Genomic DNA, 17,491 nt, shown 5'->3' on the forward strand with positions numbered 1-17,491 from the left:
CCATTAGCAGGCATTCGGCCCTTAGTTTACATACTTAAGTTTCCTAATACCTGTTTTAGGTGTCTTCCTAGAATGCCTAAAAAAAGGGCCCAACGAATTTAGCAGTGGAATCAACGCCTGTGCAGATGAGGCAGAGGCTGTCCCACCGTTGATTTGGTATACAGTACTATACTATGTTGTGGATCCATGCATACTAGGAATCAGAATAAGACTGCCCAAACTCATTTCACACTAGATCCTTTTGAGCTAATCATGGGACCGATTTTGGTCTTGTTCTCACCTCTTTTACCAAAGAGAATGGGGTGATACCAAGACAACAACAACAACAACTTGCATTTATATAGCACCTTTGATGTATTAAAAGCGTCTCAAGGCGCTTCACAGAAACATTATCAGACAAAATTTGACACCGAGCCACATAAAGCAATACTAGGACAGGTGCCCAGAAAGCTTAGTCAAAGAGGTAAGTTTTAAGGAGTGACTTAAAGGAGGAGAGAGAGGTTAAACAAATATTTTGTATCTGTCTTCACAGTAGAAGACACAAAAAACATACCAGAAATAGTGGGGAACCAAGGGTTTATGAGAGTGAGGAACTTAAAGTATTTAATATTAGTAAAGAAAAAGTCCTTTAGAAATTATTAGGACTAAAAGCCAACAAATCCCCTGGACCTGATGGCCTACATCCGAGGGTTCTAAAAGAAGTGGCTGCAGAGATAGTGGTGGATGAATTGGTTGTGATCTTCCAAAATTCCCTAGATTCTGAAACGGTCCCAATGGATTGGAAGGTAGCAAATGTAACACCGCTATTCAAGAAAGGAAGGAGAGAGAAAACAGAGAACTACAGACCAGTTAGCCTGACAGCAGTGATCGGGAAAATGCTGGAATCCATTATTAAGGAAATGGTATCAGGGCACTTAGAAAATCATATGATTAGACAGGGTCAACATGGTTTTCTTAAAGGTAAATCGCGTTTGACAAATTTAGTAGAGTTTTTTGAGGATGTAACTAGCAGGGTAGATAAAGGGGAACCAGTGGATGTAGTATATTTCTTGTTCCTGGGACTAGGGACAGGGTCACTGGCAAGGCTTGGAAACTAAGCAGAGCCAGGCCTGGTTAGTACCTGGAGGGGTGACCATCAGGGAAGACCAGGTACAGAAGGTCACGGAAGGAGCCCCGAGGAGGGGCGGTTGGTGAGAAGGTCACGGAAGGAGGAGGGGCTGGTGAGTAGGCCCGGGCGTTGGGCTGAAGATTGTCGGACAGGAGGAATGGTGGAAATGGAATGGCGGCGCGCACCGACGCAGCGGCTTTGCTTCTCCCAGTCATGGGAGCTTGCAAGATCACATTTCGTTGTTCATGTACTTGTGCAATGACAATAAAGTTGAATTATTATTATTATTTGGATTCCAAAAGGCATTCAATAAGGTGCCACATAAAAGGTTAATACACAAGATAAGGGCTCATGGGGTTGGGGGTAATATAGTAGCATGGATAGAGGGTTAATTAACAGACAGAAAACAGAGAGTAGGGATAAACGGGTCTTTTTCAGGTTGGCAGACTGTAACTAGTGGAGTGCCGCAAGGATCAGTGAAGGGACCTCAGCTATTTACAATCTATATTAATGACCTAGGTGAAGGGACCGAGTGTAATGTCTCCAAGTTTGCTGACGATACAAAGCTCGGTGGGAAAATAAGCAGTGAGGAGGACAGGAAAGAGACTGCAAAGGGATATAGACAGGTTAAGTAAGTGGGCAAGAAGATGGCAGATGTAGTATAATGTGGGGAAATGTGAGGTTATTTACTTTGGTAGAAAGAATAGAAAAACAGAATATTTTTTAAATGGTGAGAAACTATTAAATGCTGGTGTTCAGACAGATTGGGGTGTCCTTGTACACGTAACACAGAAAGTTAACATGCAGGTGCCGCAAGCAATTTGGAAGACACATGGGGGGAGAAATTCAGTATCACCCCGTTTGGGGCGTAAGTATCGGCCGGGTGCGAAATTTTGCGCCCGGCGCAAATTATCACCACCTACTGGCAAATTGGCCTGCTTTGCCCCAGGAGATGCTTGGAGCGCTAAAAGAGGTGCTGCACGACTGTCTTAAGGCGCTAAGCCGGAGAAGCGAGGCGCTACCACTGAGGGTGGGCGCAGCGCAGGTGTGGCCAGTTAGCGATTGCACGCAGACACGCTGGCGCCGGCCAGCTCTTAAAGGGGAGGTTCGATCTTGGATTGCAGCCATACCCTGCGCATCGGAGCCCTGATTCTTGGCCTGGACAGACCTGTGGCCACATTCTGATGCCTAGGACCATGGAGAGGGCCAGGGAGCGAGCGCAGTGGTTCAGCGAGGGGGCCTTGCAGGTTCTGGTTGGTGCGGTGGAGCGCAGGCGATCTATCCTGTTCCCGGACACTGGCAGGAGGCCGCTGCCCAACGACTATCGCAAAGCTTGGAGGGAGGTGGCTCACAGAGTGACCTCCAGCAGCATGGTGCCTAGGACCCCTGTGCAATGCAGGAAGAAGTTCAATGACCTCACTCGGGTCATCAGGGTGAGTGCCCTTTTCAGAATCCTCTTCATCCCTGCATGTGCACCTCACTTTATGGCCAAAGGGTCCTGAAAGCCCCAATGCCCAGCCCTCATCCAACACCTATGGCCCTTTCAGGAAACTCACACGCACATTCAGCACTTTACACACTGTAAGGGCTAATCGACCATGGGAGGCAGTGAAGCCAAGATCAGGGCTTCACATTGTAAGGGCTATTCCACCATGGGAGGCAGTGCTGCCAAGATCAGGGCTTCACACTGTACTCAGAGCCCATCCTTTCTCTTGCAGGGCAAGCTGGCGCATAACAGGAGGCAGCAGCAACAGACCGGGGGAGGCCAGTCTCACCTTCAAGCCCTGACCGATCTGGAGCAGCGAGTCCAGCGGATTATGGCAGGCCGGATAATTGGCCCCGTCGCCACTGGAGATGCTGACCCCGTTCTGGACAGCAATGGTAAGGTCATCACCTTTTTGACCTCTCTCCCTCCACTTGTGCCTCACACCAGCATCCTTTGCCACTATCGAACCAATACAGTATATTGCAGCACTCATGCCTCCCTCGCTGCCACCCTGTCCTCACGCTAAAGCCACTCTTGTACCTCCCTGCTTTCAGATGCTGATTCGCCAGGTGAGGAGGCGGCCCCTCAAGCTGCCACTGTGAGTGACTCTGAAGGCGACGACGAGGAGGAAGCCGGACCATCAGTGCCACCCTCAGCTGAGGCAGCCCATGGCCATAATGGGGACACGTCTTCCCTGGAGGGGAGCAGGGGGGAATGGTCTGAGGAGGGTGAAGCTCCGGGCCCAGTGGGCTGCAGCAACGTGGGGGGTGGGGGTAGGGAAGCTCGGCGGCCTTCTCCCTGGAGGGAGAGTCTGGCCTCGAGCCCTGCTACAGTGAGCGCAGAAGAGGTGCGGCTCCTCGCTGAATTGAGCACCCAGGCGGAGCACAGGCACACTGAGCTCATGGCTGCAGTGGCAAGGATGCGCGAATCCTTTGAGTCACTGGCCAGGAGTGTCCAGGACTTCGGCGCAGCACAGGCAATGAGTCTCCAGGACTTCGGCGCAGCACAGGTGGCTGCCACGCAAGTGCTTAGTGCTGCAATGCAGTCAGTGGCTGGTCTCATGCAGATGCAGATTGAGGCCACACAAGCACTGACTGTTGCCACCCTCGCTGGATCGGGCACGAATCGCCGGGGCCCTCGCCACGCCGCAGCAGGCCAGCAGTCTGTGCTTCAGCAGATTGCTCCGCATGCTGCAGTGCTGCCCCATGGGAGTGCCAGTGTGTCATCCGAACAGGGAGTTGCTGTCCTCTGTCAGGATGGCAGCATTCCTGCTGCCAACACTGTCACTTCTCCACTGCAGCTGCCACCACCAGTAGGACAGACTGCTGCCGCCCATGCAGAGTTGGAGCAGTCAGCAGCCGGGCCCTCCAGGCCCAGAGCTGGTCCAGGCCATCCCTCAAGGGCATCTGCAGTCTCAGTTTCTGACACTCAGCAGCCTTCCCCCAGCCTTGCTGCAGCCACTGGGGTCCCATTGCGGAGGAGCTGCAGGGTGGGAAGGGGCGAATCTCGCAAGCGAAGCAGATCACCCTTGAAGGGCAAAAAGTAGGAGGTGTGGCAAAATGCTGTTAAATGTTTTATTGAAGGCCGAGGATCGTGGTCATTTTTTGGTTACTGTTTTGTTCATTGTCTCCAGGTTGTGAGAGACAGTTATGTGACTGACTGCTTTTTTGGGGTTTTTTCTCTATTACTTTGTCATGCGGGAAGGGCACACAGTTTGTTAAATAAAGAAGTGTCTTTATTCAGAATGTGCATGTTTGCTCTTTGAACTATTTGTTGCCTTGACCAGCTTAGGGGTTGCGACACGGTTCCCGTCATGTTCTTTGAATGGCAGAAGCCATTCCCTCAGAGGGGGCCGAGAACCGACTTGCTATAAGCCACTGATGGACGGCCCTTGCACTTGGTGCTGCTCCTCCTCCTCCTCCTCTGCTGGTGCTCCAATGTCTGGTGGCAGTGGCTGAGTCCTGAGGATTGCCAGGTTATGCAGCATGCAGCACACAACAACGAAATGGGAGACTCGCTCAGGTGAGTACTGAAGGGCTCCTCCGGAATGGTCCAGACAGCGGAACCGTTGCTTGAGCACGCCGATTGTGTGCTCAATGATATTCCTGGTCGCTTGATGGCTCTCATTGTATCGTTCTTCAGCAGGGGTGCTGGGCGAACGGAGCAGGGTCATCAGCCAGGTGCACAGAGGATAGCCCTTGTCCCCGAGAAGCCAGCCTCCTGGGTGAGCCGGGGCCTCGGAAAGGTCTGCCACAGAAGTCTGGCGCAGGATGAAGGCGTCATGGCTGCTGCCTGGAAAGCAGGCATTGACAGCGACTATCAGCTGTCTGTGGTCACAGACCAACTGGACGTTCAACGAATGGAACCCCTTCCGGTTGCGGTAATCCTCGGCATTCTCTTGTGGCGCCCGCAAAGCCACATGCGTGCAGTCAATGGCGCCCTGGACCATGGGGAAGCCCGCTATTCTTACAAATCCCATTGCGCGCTCTTGCTGCTTGTCCGGGGTCAGGGGGAAGGAGATGTACTGACGTCTCCTTTTAAAGAGGGCATTCGTGACTTGACGGATGCAGCAATGCACCGCGAACTGGGAGATATTGGCAATGTCCCCAGTAACGGATTGAAAGGAGCCGGTGGCATAGAAGTTGAGAGCCACTGTGACCTTCACTGACACCGACAGAGATGTCCTGCTCCTCAGTTGAGGCTGCAGATCTGGCTGAAGCAGGTGGCAGAGCTCAGTGACCACCTCCCTGCTGAATCGCAGCCTCCGAAAACACTGCTCCTCAGACATATTGAGGTATGAGAACTGTTGGCGGAAAACCCTGGGACGGTAAGGTCTCGTGTGCCGACGCCTGTTGGCCCTCCTCCGTCTGGCCATGATTGGCACTCTCTCTGCGTCTCTGTGCCCTCTCAATGTAATGGAGAAGCCCAACATTCCCACCCATTGCAGCCCCCATAGTATGTGGCCACTCAAGGTTATGCCGGTGAAGAAGCAAACCAACTACAAAGTTCTGGTCAGAAGCCAAAAGTACCTCTGCGAGTGCTGACTCAATGCAGAAAGCTCTCTCCCTTTGTCTTTCTGCAAATCTCTCTCTCTCTCACAGAAGGAGTGGTCCAAAATGGCTACCACAAAGAAGCCAGGAAGAGCCCCCTTTAAGTAGCACCCCCCCAGCCCCACAGCGACTGGGAACCATTCCAGTCAACCAGTCGCTGGGAGCGACAGGCAGAAAGGAGGGGGGCGCCACTGAATTTCCCGTTCGGGGCGCCCCAAGGGCGTTGCACCATGAAATGATGTCAGGATCTGCGTGCACAGCTGAGCGGGCGCTGCGGTTTAGCGCTGCCGCTAAATGTCCGCTCAATTTCGCGAAAGGCACAGGTCTCGCCGCGCCCGGGCGCTAGCTGGCTCACGCCCCATTTATCGCCCTCTTAAGGCCCTAATGGGTGGCGTAACCAACTGAATTTCTTCCCCATGGTATGTTGGCCTTTATTGCAAGGGGCTTGGAGTACAAGAGTAAGGAAGTCTTGCTACAATTGTACAGGGCTCTGGTGAGACCACACCTGGAATACTGTGTACAGTTTAGGTCTCCGTACCTAAGGAAATATATACTTGCCTTAGAGGCAGAGCAACAAAGGTTCACTAGATTGATTCCTGGGATGAGAGGATTGTCTTATGAGCAGACATTGAGTACTGTCTGGAGTTTAGAAGAATGAGAGGTGATCTCATTGAAACATATAAGATTCTGAGAGGGCTTGACAGGGTAGATGCTGAGAGGTTGTTTCCCCTGGCTAGACCTAGAGGGCATAGTCTCAGGATAAGGGGTCGGCCATTTAAGATTGAGACAAGGAGTAATTTCTTCACTCAGAGGGTTGTGAATCTTTGGAATTTTCTACCCCAGATGGCTGTGGATGCTCAGTCGGTGAGTATATTCAGGATTGATCGATACATTTTTGAATTCGAAGGGAATCAAGGGATATGATGATCGAGCAGGAAAATGGAGTTGAGGTCGAATATTAGCTATGATCTATTGAATGGCAGAGCAGGCTCGAGGGGCCGTATGGCCTACACCTGCTCCTCTTTCTTATGTTCTTTTGTTCTTATGAGGGGCGGAGGAAATTTCAGACCTTAGGGCCTAGATGGCTGAAGGCAGAGACCAAAATCACTGAGCAGCACTCAATGCCCTGTTCCTGCTGACATCTGGCCCACCATGATTTTGGAGTGGGCTATGACTTAGTCACCCAGCACTCCCGCCTGAAAAAGGCAGGATCCTCATTAATCTATGCAAATTTGGGTCCTTTGCAGAGCATTTTAGTGATGCAATTTTGGCGTTCCAACGGGTGGTATTTGCGCTGATCAAATCCCAAGCAGCAGAACTGAACATAGAGCAGCCTAACTAGTGGTCCTTAAAGGCGCCAATGTAGGAACCTAGGAATTGCCAGATGACAAAGGACCAAGGTCCATCTGGTTCACCTTCCACCATCCTGATAGTGGCATGATACAATGATAATGGCGTCATTGACTAATCATAGCAATCAATCTCTATTAATTAGTCTACAACAGACCCAGACATGATGTGAGGAAAACCCCTGTGGTGGAGAGCTTTAGGAACCATAGGTCCAAAGTCACCTGTTCCTCCCAAAGTTCTTTTTATCAATCTTTGTGGAGCCAAGAACAGCTTTAATGCTCCTCCTAGTCTCACCCATTGCTGTACTCTCCAAAATCTCCCCTCACCATCACCTGACCCCCCTTTAATTAAATAATGCCAACTTGGCTCTGCAGAAGAGCTGCTGGTTTCCCATCCCCCCCCCTCCCCCCGCCCCAAACACGGGATGAGCTGTTTGTTTGAATGCATGGGCGGCTCGCTGAGAATATTTTAATGAAGCCTTGACCACCAAAGTGGTTCAGGCCTCCAACGCAATTCATCGGGCAAGTGGTGGGCTCACTCCACCTGATGAATGGGATCACCTAACAAACAAACTCCACGTTTGTAGTGACTGTGGTGAAGTTAACAGGCTCACCAAGCCCAGTCACCAGACATGAAGGAGGACACATTGAGATAAGATGACAAGGATGGAGAGATGGAAAATTCACGTGGAAAAAACTAAGGGGTCAATTTTACAATTTAGGTTTCCTGGCATAGAGCTTTGCAGACTGAAAATTATGCACGTTGTGCATTATGTGCATTGATCTCTGCACCCATTGCACAAAGCTGTGTTACGAGCACTAAATCGTAAAAGTTCCTTTAAGTATCTAGTAGCTAAACTGTCAAGATGTGCCGATTAAATTGTCCATTTGCTTTCAGGTACGTTCTGCTGCAAGAAAGAGGTGGCATCGATGGCAAGACAACCATGCTCTCAGAGTACGAGTTGCACGGGCTATGTCCATACCAACCTCACCTACAAGAATCAGCTTTCACAGCATAAAACAAACAACAGGTGTCTGACTCTACGAGACTGAGCAGCCCTTTTTTTTGAGTTTTTCACTCCGTTTTCCTTCAACGCTGAGGTTATTTGTTTGTTTGTGGATTGCTGTGCACATTTAAAACATGCGACGGTGAACAAAGAGAAGCCGAAGGTGCAAGACTCACCACTAGGAAACAAAGCTGGGGACTAGGAGTGGAGCACACTGTAATTTTCCTTTCAGCATGCAGCACAGAAATGACAAAGCAGGGAGTGTGAGGCTGCATTAATATTAATCCTGTGGTGACTGAAATGCCTTTTGCAGCTCACTTAACTATTTCCATAGTCCAGCTCCGACTTAGGGGATGTCACAATCTCAGGGCAAGAATGAAGACTATCTCAAAGTTTTATCCTTTCGGCTTTCATCTTGTATCACCGATCTCTCGTATTTCCCACTGAAAAATTACCTTGAATTGTCACCTCAGAATCTATAGAATAAGGAGGAGGCAGAAGAAAACACATCTTGGCTTCTGATGTCACCAAGAAGAATCTTCAAGGTTTAAAACATTAATCCAGTGTCACTGAAAGAAGCTTTGAAGGAATGAAGATCTGTTCCAACCCCCATGCCATACAACAAATCTGATCTAAGCTGTCTGCTGGATATAGCAATCCCCTTGTGTAAAAAGAACACCTAATCTGTCAAATGACATGTGTCCAACAGTGAAATGAGACAAAACCCTGTCTGTGGTACCAACAGGGCGAAACGAATTTGGTGTTAAATCACTGGTCCAGAACTAGGAGAAATGAAAAATAGATGGGTCATTGGGTTCCTTGAACCAAGAAGGAGCAGACTGTGCATCACATATGCAGTGCTAACTACAACATGTTTTGCTCAAAACAATAGTACTGCAAGAAGACAATTTCTAATCTATCTGATGGGTTTTATTTTGATGAATAGTGAAATATCATATACCTTGGTTGGTTAATTATCAGTTGACCTACTTGAGTCAGTATTTGGAACTGATCTGTTGATATCTCTGTTCCAAGACAAAGGATCACTAGATTCTTCTAGCCCCGGAACACCCATCTAGAACCCATTTTTCACAGCAGGTGGCCTGCCCACAACGATCAACTGCACTGAACTGATCTACAACCTGCACACTGAATGTTGAGGCCTAGCCAAAATGATCAGACCCTGGCTACCAGCAGCTTGGAAGATGAATGAAGTGACCACACCGCAGTCTGACAACTAACAAGATACAGAAAAATATAAGAATCACCTGGGAATAAAGACTACCTGCTGTACCGCCATTCCCCAAACAAAGTGACTATTACAGAGGCAGTTCACGCCTTATCAAAACATCTTGTAACGTGAGCTTCGGTTTCTCATTTGCAGTTTAGTGTCATTTCGTCTTTGGGTGAAGTATCTAACCCCAAACAGTTAGGTAGCGCTACATGTTAAAAGTGGCTTGTTATATATAATGTTAATAATTGTAACAGTATCTAGTCAGGATATTTAGGCAGCATTCTCTTATATTTATAGCATATTTTCATGAAGCATTGATGGGTATTGCAAAGGTTAACACTGAGTGCACTATGATCCTGGCACATTAGGGATTTACATGCTCCACCGCCCAGCTACACTTTACAAATCTAGTGATCCACATGGAAATCAGCCAATTCCTATTGAGGCTAATTTAAATGACTGAGTGTGACTTTAAAAACTGCAAACACTCTCGCCCTGCATCCTGACCATGTTCAAATTAGGACTCATCACCCTATCTCCTATTCTAACTTTCTTTCACAGGATGTCAAGTTGTGAACCTCCTCTCACTCAGCCTTTCCTTTCTTCTCCAATCTACACACAAAATTAAAAACTTAAGTGTGGGATTTCTTGTTCACTACTTTTAATTGTCATCTCTTACGATTGTTTTCTGTCCCGGCCAACATTTCTCCCATAATCAGTCCACCAAAAACAGATCAATTGATCACTCATCTAAGTTGCTGTTTGTGGGATCTTGCTGTGCACAAACAGATACCACGCTTGCTTACATAATGGTTCAAAATAAATAATTGGACCTGAAGCACTTTGGGATGTCCTGAGGATCTGACGAGGAACTATATAAATGCAAGGTCTTCCTTTTCGATCTTGCCATTGTCTGGCACTATGGGCCTTCACCTAGGTTTCTCAAGTAAAAGAAAGACAAACTCTTTCTGACTGGGCAGTTAAACCAAATGCTTTATAGTGGCAGAACGTCGTGAGTCCATACCTGGGGGGCATCGAAGGAAGAGAACAGTTTCCTGGAATGTTTGACCTTCCTCTCCATTCCAAAAGAAATTAAAAGGTCATGTTTGATGATGTTCTGTATGATGGGCTGTCAGCCCTTCACCAAGATTTCCCCAAACATCACTGCAGATAACTGAGTGCTATAGAAACACAATGACAATTTAAAAGGCAATCTCATCTTCATCACCCAAAGTAAAGTCATGAACATATTATATATTATATATTACATAGAATTTACAGCATAGAAACAGGCCATTCGACCCAACTTTGGTCCATGCCAGTGTTTATACTCCACATGAGCCTTCTCTCACCCTGCTTCATCTCACCCGATCATCATATCCTTCTATTCCTTTCTCCCTCATATGCTTATCTAGCTTCTCCTTAAATGCCTCTATGCTATTCGCTTCAACTACTCCATGTGGTAGTGAGTTCCAGATTGTCACCACTCTTCGAGTAAAGAGGTTTCTCCTGAAATTATTATTGGATTTATTAATGACTATCTTATATTTATGGACCCTAATTTTGGACACCCCCACAACACTGGAGGAATAAACTTACATAACGGTTCAAAATAATGAATATAAGCCAGGGAATGCTGTTAATAGCTGCTTAGAAAGATCCTGTTGAAAGGTCCATAGGGGGAGAAATTGGGTATAGCCCCGTTTGGGGCGCTAGTCCTGGCGATGTGCAAAGTTTAGCGCCAGGCGCAATTTAGCGCCACCTGGCACGATATTGGGTTGCAGCGCCCCTGAAGGTGATTGCGGCGCTAAATCAGGCGCTGCACGATACTCTTAAGGCGTTAACCCGGCGGTGCAACCCAATTTCGCGGCGGTGGGGCGCAGCGCAGGTGCTGTCAATAATCACTTTCCCCGAGACACACTGGCGCCGGCCAGCTCTTAAAGGGGCGGGTCATCAGCCACGGGCACAGAGGATAGCCCTTGTCCCCGAGAAGCCAACCTCCTGGGTGAGCCGGGGCCTCGAAAAGGTCTGCAACAGAAGTCTGGCGCAGGATGAAGGCGTCGTGGCTGCTGCCTGGGAACTGCGCATTCACTGCGAGGATCGGCTGTCGGTGGTCACACACCAGCTGGACATTCAAGGAATGGAACCCCTTGCGGTTGCGGAACTCCTCCGGATTCTCTACAGGCGCCTGCAAAGCCACGTGCATGCAGTCAATGGCACCCTGCACCATGGGGAAGTCCGCTATTGCAGCGAAGCCCTCTGCGCGCTCCCGCTGCTTGTCCGGGGTCATTGGGAAGGAGATGTACTGCTGCCTCCTTTTAAACAGGGCATCAGTCACTTGACGGCTGCAGCAATGCACCGCAAACTGTGAGATGTTGGCTATGTCCCCAGTTGTGGCCTGAAAGGAGCCGCTTGCGTAGAAGTTTAGGGCAACAGTCATCCTCACAGCCACCGACAGAGATGTCCTGCACCTTATCTGAGGCTGCAGATCTGTCTGAAGCAGGTGGTGCAGCTCAGTCACCACCTCCTTTCTAAAGCACAGCCTTCTGATACACTGCTCCTCCGACATGTTCATGTGGGAAAACTGCTGTCGGAAAACCCTGGCAGTGGAAGGTCTGGTGTGGCGACGTCTGTTGGTTCTCCTCCGTCTGGCCATGCCTGCCCCTCTCTCCCTGCATCTCTGCCCTTTCCAGATGATTCAGCAGCAGGACGTTCCTCTCCAATGCAGCCCCCATAATAAGTGCGCAAAGAAAGTTTTGCCGTTGGAAATGCTCACCAACAGCAAGGTGATGGTCAGAAGGCTGAAGTTCCTCTGCCAGCGCTGGCTCAGTGGTGAAATGGCTCGCAGTGTGCAGCCCAGCAACTCTCTGCAGCTCTCGAAGAAGTTGTGAGCCAAAAAGGCTGCCGCTTTTAAACCACACCAGTGCCCTTTAAATAACGCCCCTCCAGCCCGAGAGCGACTGGGGAAGGCTCCAGGTAAGCTGTCCTTATTAGCGCCAGGCTCTACGGAGGGGGGCGCCACTGAATTTCCGGTCCGGGGCGCTCAAAAGGCGTTGCACACTCAAATGACGTCATGATCTGCCTGCGCCCATGAGCGGGCGCTAAGATTTAGCGCCGGCGCTAAATGTATGCTCAATATGGGGCGAGGCGCTGGGTTCACTGCGCCCGGCCGAAAATTTGCTAACGCCCCACTTCTCGGCCTCTTTAGGCGCTAATTGGAGGCGCTACCAACCGAATTTCTCCCCCTGAGTTTTATGTTGCCTTTATGAATATTTAAAAGGCTGGAATTGAACATTTTGGACTGTGTGTAACCTAAATGTGTTGTCGGTAAGAAATATCCAAACTGCAGCTTATAGGCCACATGTGACCTCAGGTCATGATCATCTGATCCTCAAAACCCAGGAAACTCAGTCCTATTTGTGTTTATATTTTGTAATAGGTGATTTGCCCTGTTTAAATTTTGTGGACCTAGAGGGCTGTTCTAAGCACTGGATAAATAGGTGGGTAACATAACATCAAGATCTGTTAGCATCATAGATTCTTATTAGGTAAGGGTATCAAGGGATATGGAGCAAAGGCGAATAAATGGAGTTGAGGTACAGATCAGCCATGATCTATTAGATGGATGTAACATGCTTGAGGGGCTGAATGGCTTACTCCTGTGTTTCTAAATTATATGGCTTAGAAATTCATCTCGGGCAGTGGTGCAAAAACAGGCGTTTTCGGATTGGCTGCCTGCTCTATGAAACGCCTGATATTCAGTTCCATTGTGGACCTGAGTACCAGGCGCTGCGTATAACGGGCAGCCGATCCAATACCACCCGTTTTGCGCCACCTCTCGAGATGAATTTCTAGGCCTATGTTTCTCTGCAAAAGATTAGAAAAATATTTAATTATATGGAATTGAACAGATTGTGACTGCTTTTTAAATAGGCTCAAAATAAATCCTAAAAAGCAGAAAGGATTCATACAAATGGTTTGAGCTCAAAGAAAATATATGCATAAAAAATCAAAAGAAAGAACCTTGAGTGAAGGTTGAAATGTTTGACAGTGTTATTGGAGTACCAGGATGTTTTCCATCACACTCCAACCTGTGTTATTCAATATAATCCCCTCCTGTCTTAAAATACCCTCCTTGTTGACCCAAGCTAGGGTATGGTACTGGTTCAGTTGCCATCCAAGTGGGCAAAATCATGAGTGTCAGCAGACTGTTTACACATAGGGGTCATCACAGTCCAACATGGGCCTGTTCTCACCCGACAAGTACACTTTCCAGCAGAAGCGACTGGAAAATGGCCATGAATTTTAATAGATTTTTCAAGATGGCATTTGGACAAGAGGTCACTCACTCACATGACATGTTAGCAAAGTGCCCTCGTCAGCAGTGATAATCTTGAATTAAAATCTATGACTCGTACTGAGTACCTCACCTAAGTGACTGTTCTTCATCTGATAGAATAGACAGTAAATGTTGATGGCTATTTAACTATGGGAAGCATCACAGCTAAGCCAAATTCTATTCCATTACATATGTGCATTTTCCAGTAGGAACCTTTGGACAGTGATCGGGAACATGGCGGATTTTAACTCATCCAAAAGATTTTGAGGCCAATTGTAGTATCCCAATCACAGGGCCTAGCTAAGATCAGCTAATTCAACACACACCAGCAATTGGACTTTCCTGGTCCAGATGGCTTAATTATACATGGTCAATGGCAATACATATACCAACTGAGCCATTAAGGATTACTCCATTCTAAAATAATTCCTTGTGCAGCAGATTTGTTTTGGAATTACACTGAGCAGTGTAGATTTTAATACTGCTTTATGAATGTCTATCTCCATTCATGTTTTATGGTTTTTCCAAATGATTTGCTTCCAATGGCTCTTACTGATCAATTCTAATATTGCCGGTTATTTCAGTCTGGATTAATCTATTATTTACATATATAGCTGTCTAATGGGATGGTGCAGTGCAGAATACTACCCACATACTGTGATATTGCAGCAGGTGTTCATAATCCATCATCAGATACCCGGAGAGTAAAGTGTTAATGCAGAAAGATGGTATATATGGCCTGGGATTCTGAGTTTATCACAGCATGTCTGGAGTAACACAATCCAGGCAGGAACATTCACTATCAGAAACAATGGAGTGCCTGGATAATTCTATTAAGCTGACCAGCTAAATGTCAAATGCATTAGGCATAGAATTTAGTGTTTCCATGTACCGTTAAAGCCATCACCAACCATCAGGTCAAGTTTACAAAGGAACATAGGAGCAGGAGCAGGCCATTTAACCCCTCGAGCCAATTTAAAAATTCTTTTCTCATTCTAAATAGCATTCCTGTATCATCGTTCATCCTTTGATATCAAAGAAGACAGCCAGAAGATTATCTCATTTTTAGCAGTGAGTCCTCTGATGACTGATAAGACCTATTTTTGCTCAGAACGAGCGTGCACAGATTGAACAGTGGCTCCCGGATGCACCAGGTTGGGAATCTTGATTATTCAGCTGGCATTTATATTCAACATCAGCAATGCGACAGGTCTCATAGTAGGAGATACCTCCATGGATGGGTTTTTGCTATGCTTTCTTATCTTGAGCAAGTTGTTCCCACTTATGGATCTATTTTGCACTGTTTCAGACGCGCTTTTACATAGGAACATAGGAACAGGAGTAGGCCATTCAGCCACGCAAGCCAGTTCAACAATTAGATCATGGTTGATCTGTACTTCAATTCCATTTGCCCACCTTATCTCCACTACTTTTAAACAGTATTTATATCTCTTTTGCTGACCACCACAAAATCGTTTTTCAATTGTATATGCGCCATAAAAGATCATCTTCGGAATTCGTTCATCAGACATTCCCATCACATGATTAGAACATCCATGCTTGGCATGTCGGTTTTTTGAAGAACTTCGGTGTCAGGGATTTTGTCTTGCCGTCTGATCATCATTAATCATCTCAGGCAGCTGAGGTGAAAGTGGTTAAGTTTCTTATTGTGGCGTGAATATGTTATCCGAGTTTCACATGCATAGAGCAGGGTCGTCAGAATGGCAGCCCTGTATGTTTTGAGCTTGGTCTGCAGGCTGATGCCTCTCTTGTCACAAGTGTGCTCATGGAACTAAGCTGTCTTTGACGATTCTACAGGATGCTTCTGTATCATTATGGACCTTTCTAGACAGGGTGCTTCCCAGATAGGTGAATCTGTCCACAGGCTGAAGCATGTGATCACCGATAATGATAATTGGTGAAGTGTAATCCTTGCCTGGGGCTGGATGGAAGAGTACTAATGAGTACTCGCCTGTCCAAAACAGGAACACCTTCCCATATGTGAGACAAAGCAATAAATGGCCTTGAATCATGCTCTGGGTTTCTACAAAGTTCCACATTTTTGGAAGTGGTGAGGGGTGGGGGTCGTTTTGCTAAAAGAAAACTTGGGGCATAAAACTACACCAGGGTTCATGGCTATGCATATTCAATGCAGCAACAGTCATCATTTCAGAGGTGTGACCTAGGCTTCTGGAACTGCTTAGAAACCTGATTAGAAGAGTTTGGGTGGCACAGTTGGTTAACACAATAGTACTTGGCTCCCTGTCCAATTCAGAATGATGAGTCAAAAGCCTTCTCCTTGTCAGCTGCAAGGGCTATTTGTGAAGCAAATTTGAACAACCCGCACCAAATTTCTAATGATAGGAACACAAAGCATTTCGCAATTTGACATAAACTGATACTTTTGCTTATTGTAGTCTACTGTAGGAAATGGCACAATTCACTGGGTTCGATTGTTCGTCTGACTTTGGGATTTAGCTTTATTTTGGGGACAGAGTAGAGAGACCATTCCTATACATATGGCCATTGTGTACCTGACCAGAGAGCGACTGATGCTGACACCAGGTATAAAATAAAGTGGGAAGATGTTTCATTCACCAGCACTAAATCTTACAAGCACAAACATTCACCCCCAAAAATTGGAAATAAAAAAATCAGGTTTAACAGACTTTCTCAATGTCTCTGGTGTTGGGTAACCCTGACTTGGTTTCTTATCTTGTAAAACCCCTTTTATCAAATGGAAAAAGATAATTTGAACCTCAAGGCAGTACTTTCATCAAACCATGTACAATTCATGTATTATGGACCCTACCTTACCCAGTTAATCTTCTGAAGTAAATTCCTACATTAAACATCCCTGATGCCCAAGATAATCAAGTTCAATTTCACAATATTCATCCCCCCCTCCCAACTAATACCATCACCATTCAAATCAGCCTATTGGTGTTCAATCCTGACCAAATAACACAGGACTCATTACATCCCATGGAGCATTTCATCATCTCAGTCTATACTTATCCCTAGTACCACCAATAACATTCCTGAGATATTTATCCAGATCCTTTTTGAAGGAATTAGCAACACAGCCTCAGCTGCTTTTTGCTGAGAGTCCCATCACACAAAGCTGCTACTTTGTGGAAAAACAAAGGCCAGGAATTTCCTCAGAGCCACTCCTACTCTCCCACTGTCTTCGCCAGAAAGCCCATTTGCACGTGAAAGTGGGGTTTCTGCCCCACTTTCAGCGAAGTTACGGCGACGGAGCAGGGGCGGCTCCGAGAACATTCCCAACCACAGTTTCTTCTAACCATTCTTATTTTAAACTGTGTCCTCCAGTTCTATGTTGACAGTCGAAGTCAAATTATTCAATGCAATTGTGTTTTTGAGAGACATGACTCATGTAAGCCACTTTGTTGTGTAATTTTGACTTTGCCCTTATTACATGTGATCAGAAAGACAGAAGAATGGAGGTCTCTCATGAGACAGATATATATTTTTGATTGTAATATATGTGCAAAATTTATATGTGAATCATATAAAAGTATAAAGTATTTAAAAATGTCCTAATGGAAAGATTTGAATATTCTTTATAGAGCAAACAAGTGTGGAGATATTTTTAAATTACCAGTTCAAATTGCACTGCGCGATATTAGTGATTTGTTGTAATAGGCGAGTAAAGAAATTTCATACAATGAACTAATGTACAGCATGATTTGAACCCTTTGTATCAGATTAATCCTCATGTTTGTTTCCAAGGAGTTTCTTTTTTACCAATTTTCTATATTTCCCTGCTTTTGCATCAGGCAGAATGGAAAATGGTTGCCTCAGATAAGTGATCTGTTAAAGGTTTCTCAGCAGGGATTATTTCACTCAGACATTAATAAAACATCTTGGGCTAGATTTTCAGTATAGGCAGTTTTG

At 46.7% G+C, this 17,491-nt stretch overlaps 1 protein-coding gene across 1 annotated transcript in view; it reads left to right on the forward strand.

Annotated features, from left to right (window-relative positions):
• Positions 1-17,266, forward strand: part of LOC147114657 (corticotropin-releasing hormone receptor 2) — a 392,400-nt gene extending 375,134 nt beyond the window's left edge. Inside the window, exon 12 of the mRNA XM_085992504.1 lies at positions 7,892-17,266. Within this exon, the coding sequence (XP_085848630.1) occupies positions 7,892-8,032 (141 nt within the window). The 3' untranslated portion in view covers positions 8,033-17,266. The remainder of the gene's footprint in view (positions 1-7,891) is intronic.
• The last annotated feature ends 225 nt before the right edge of the window (positions 17,267-17,491 follow it).

This window comes from Somniosus microcephalus, chromosome 7 (assembly GCF_052327205.1).
Source record: "Somniosus microcephalus isolate GS21.2 chromosome 7, FLI_Smic_1.0, whole genome shotgun sequence".
Taxonomy (NCBI): domain Eukaryota; kingdom Metazoa; phylum Chordata; class Chondrichthyes; order Squaliformes; family Somniosidae; genus Somniosus; species Somniosus microcephalus.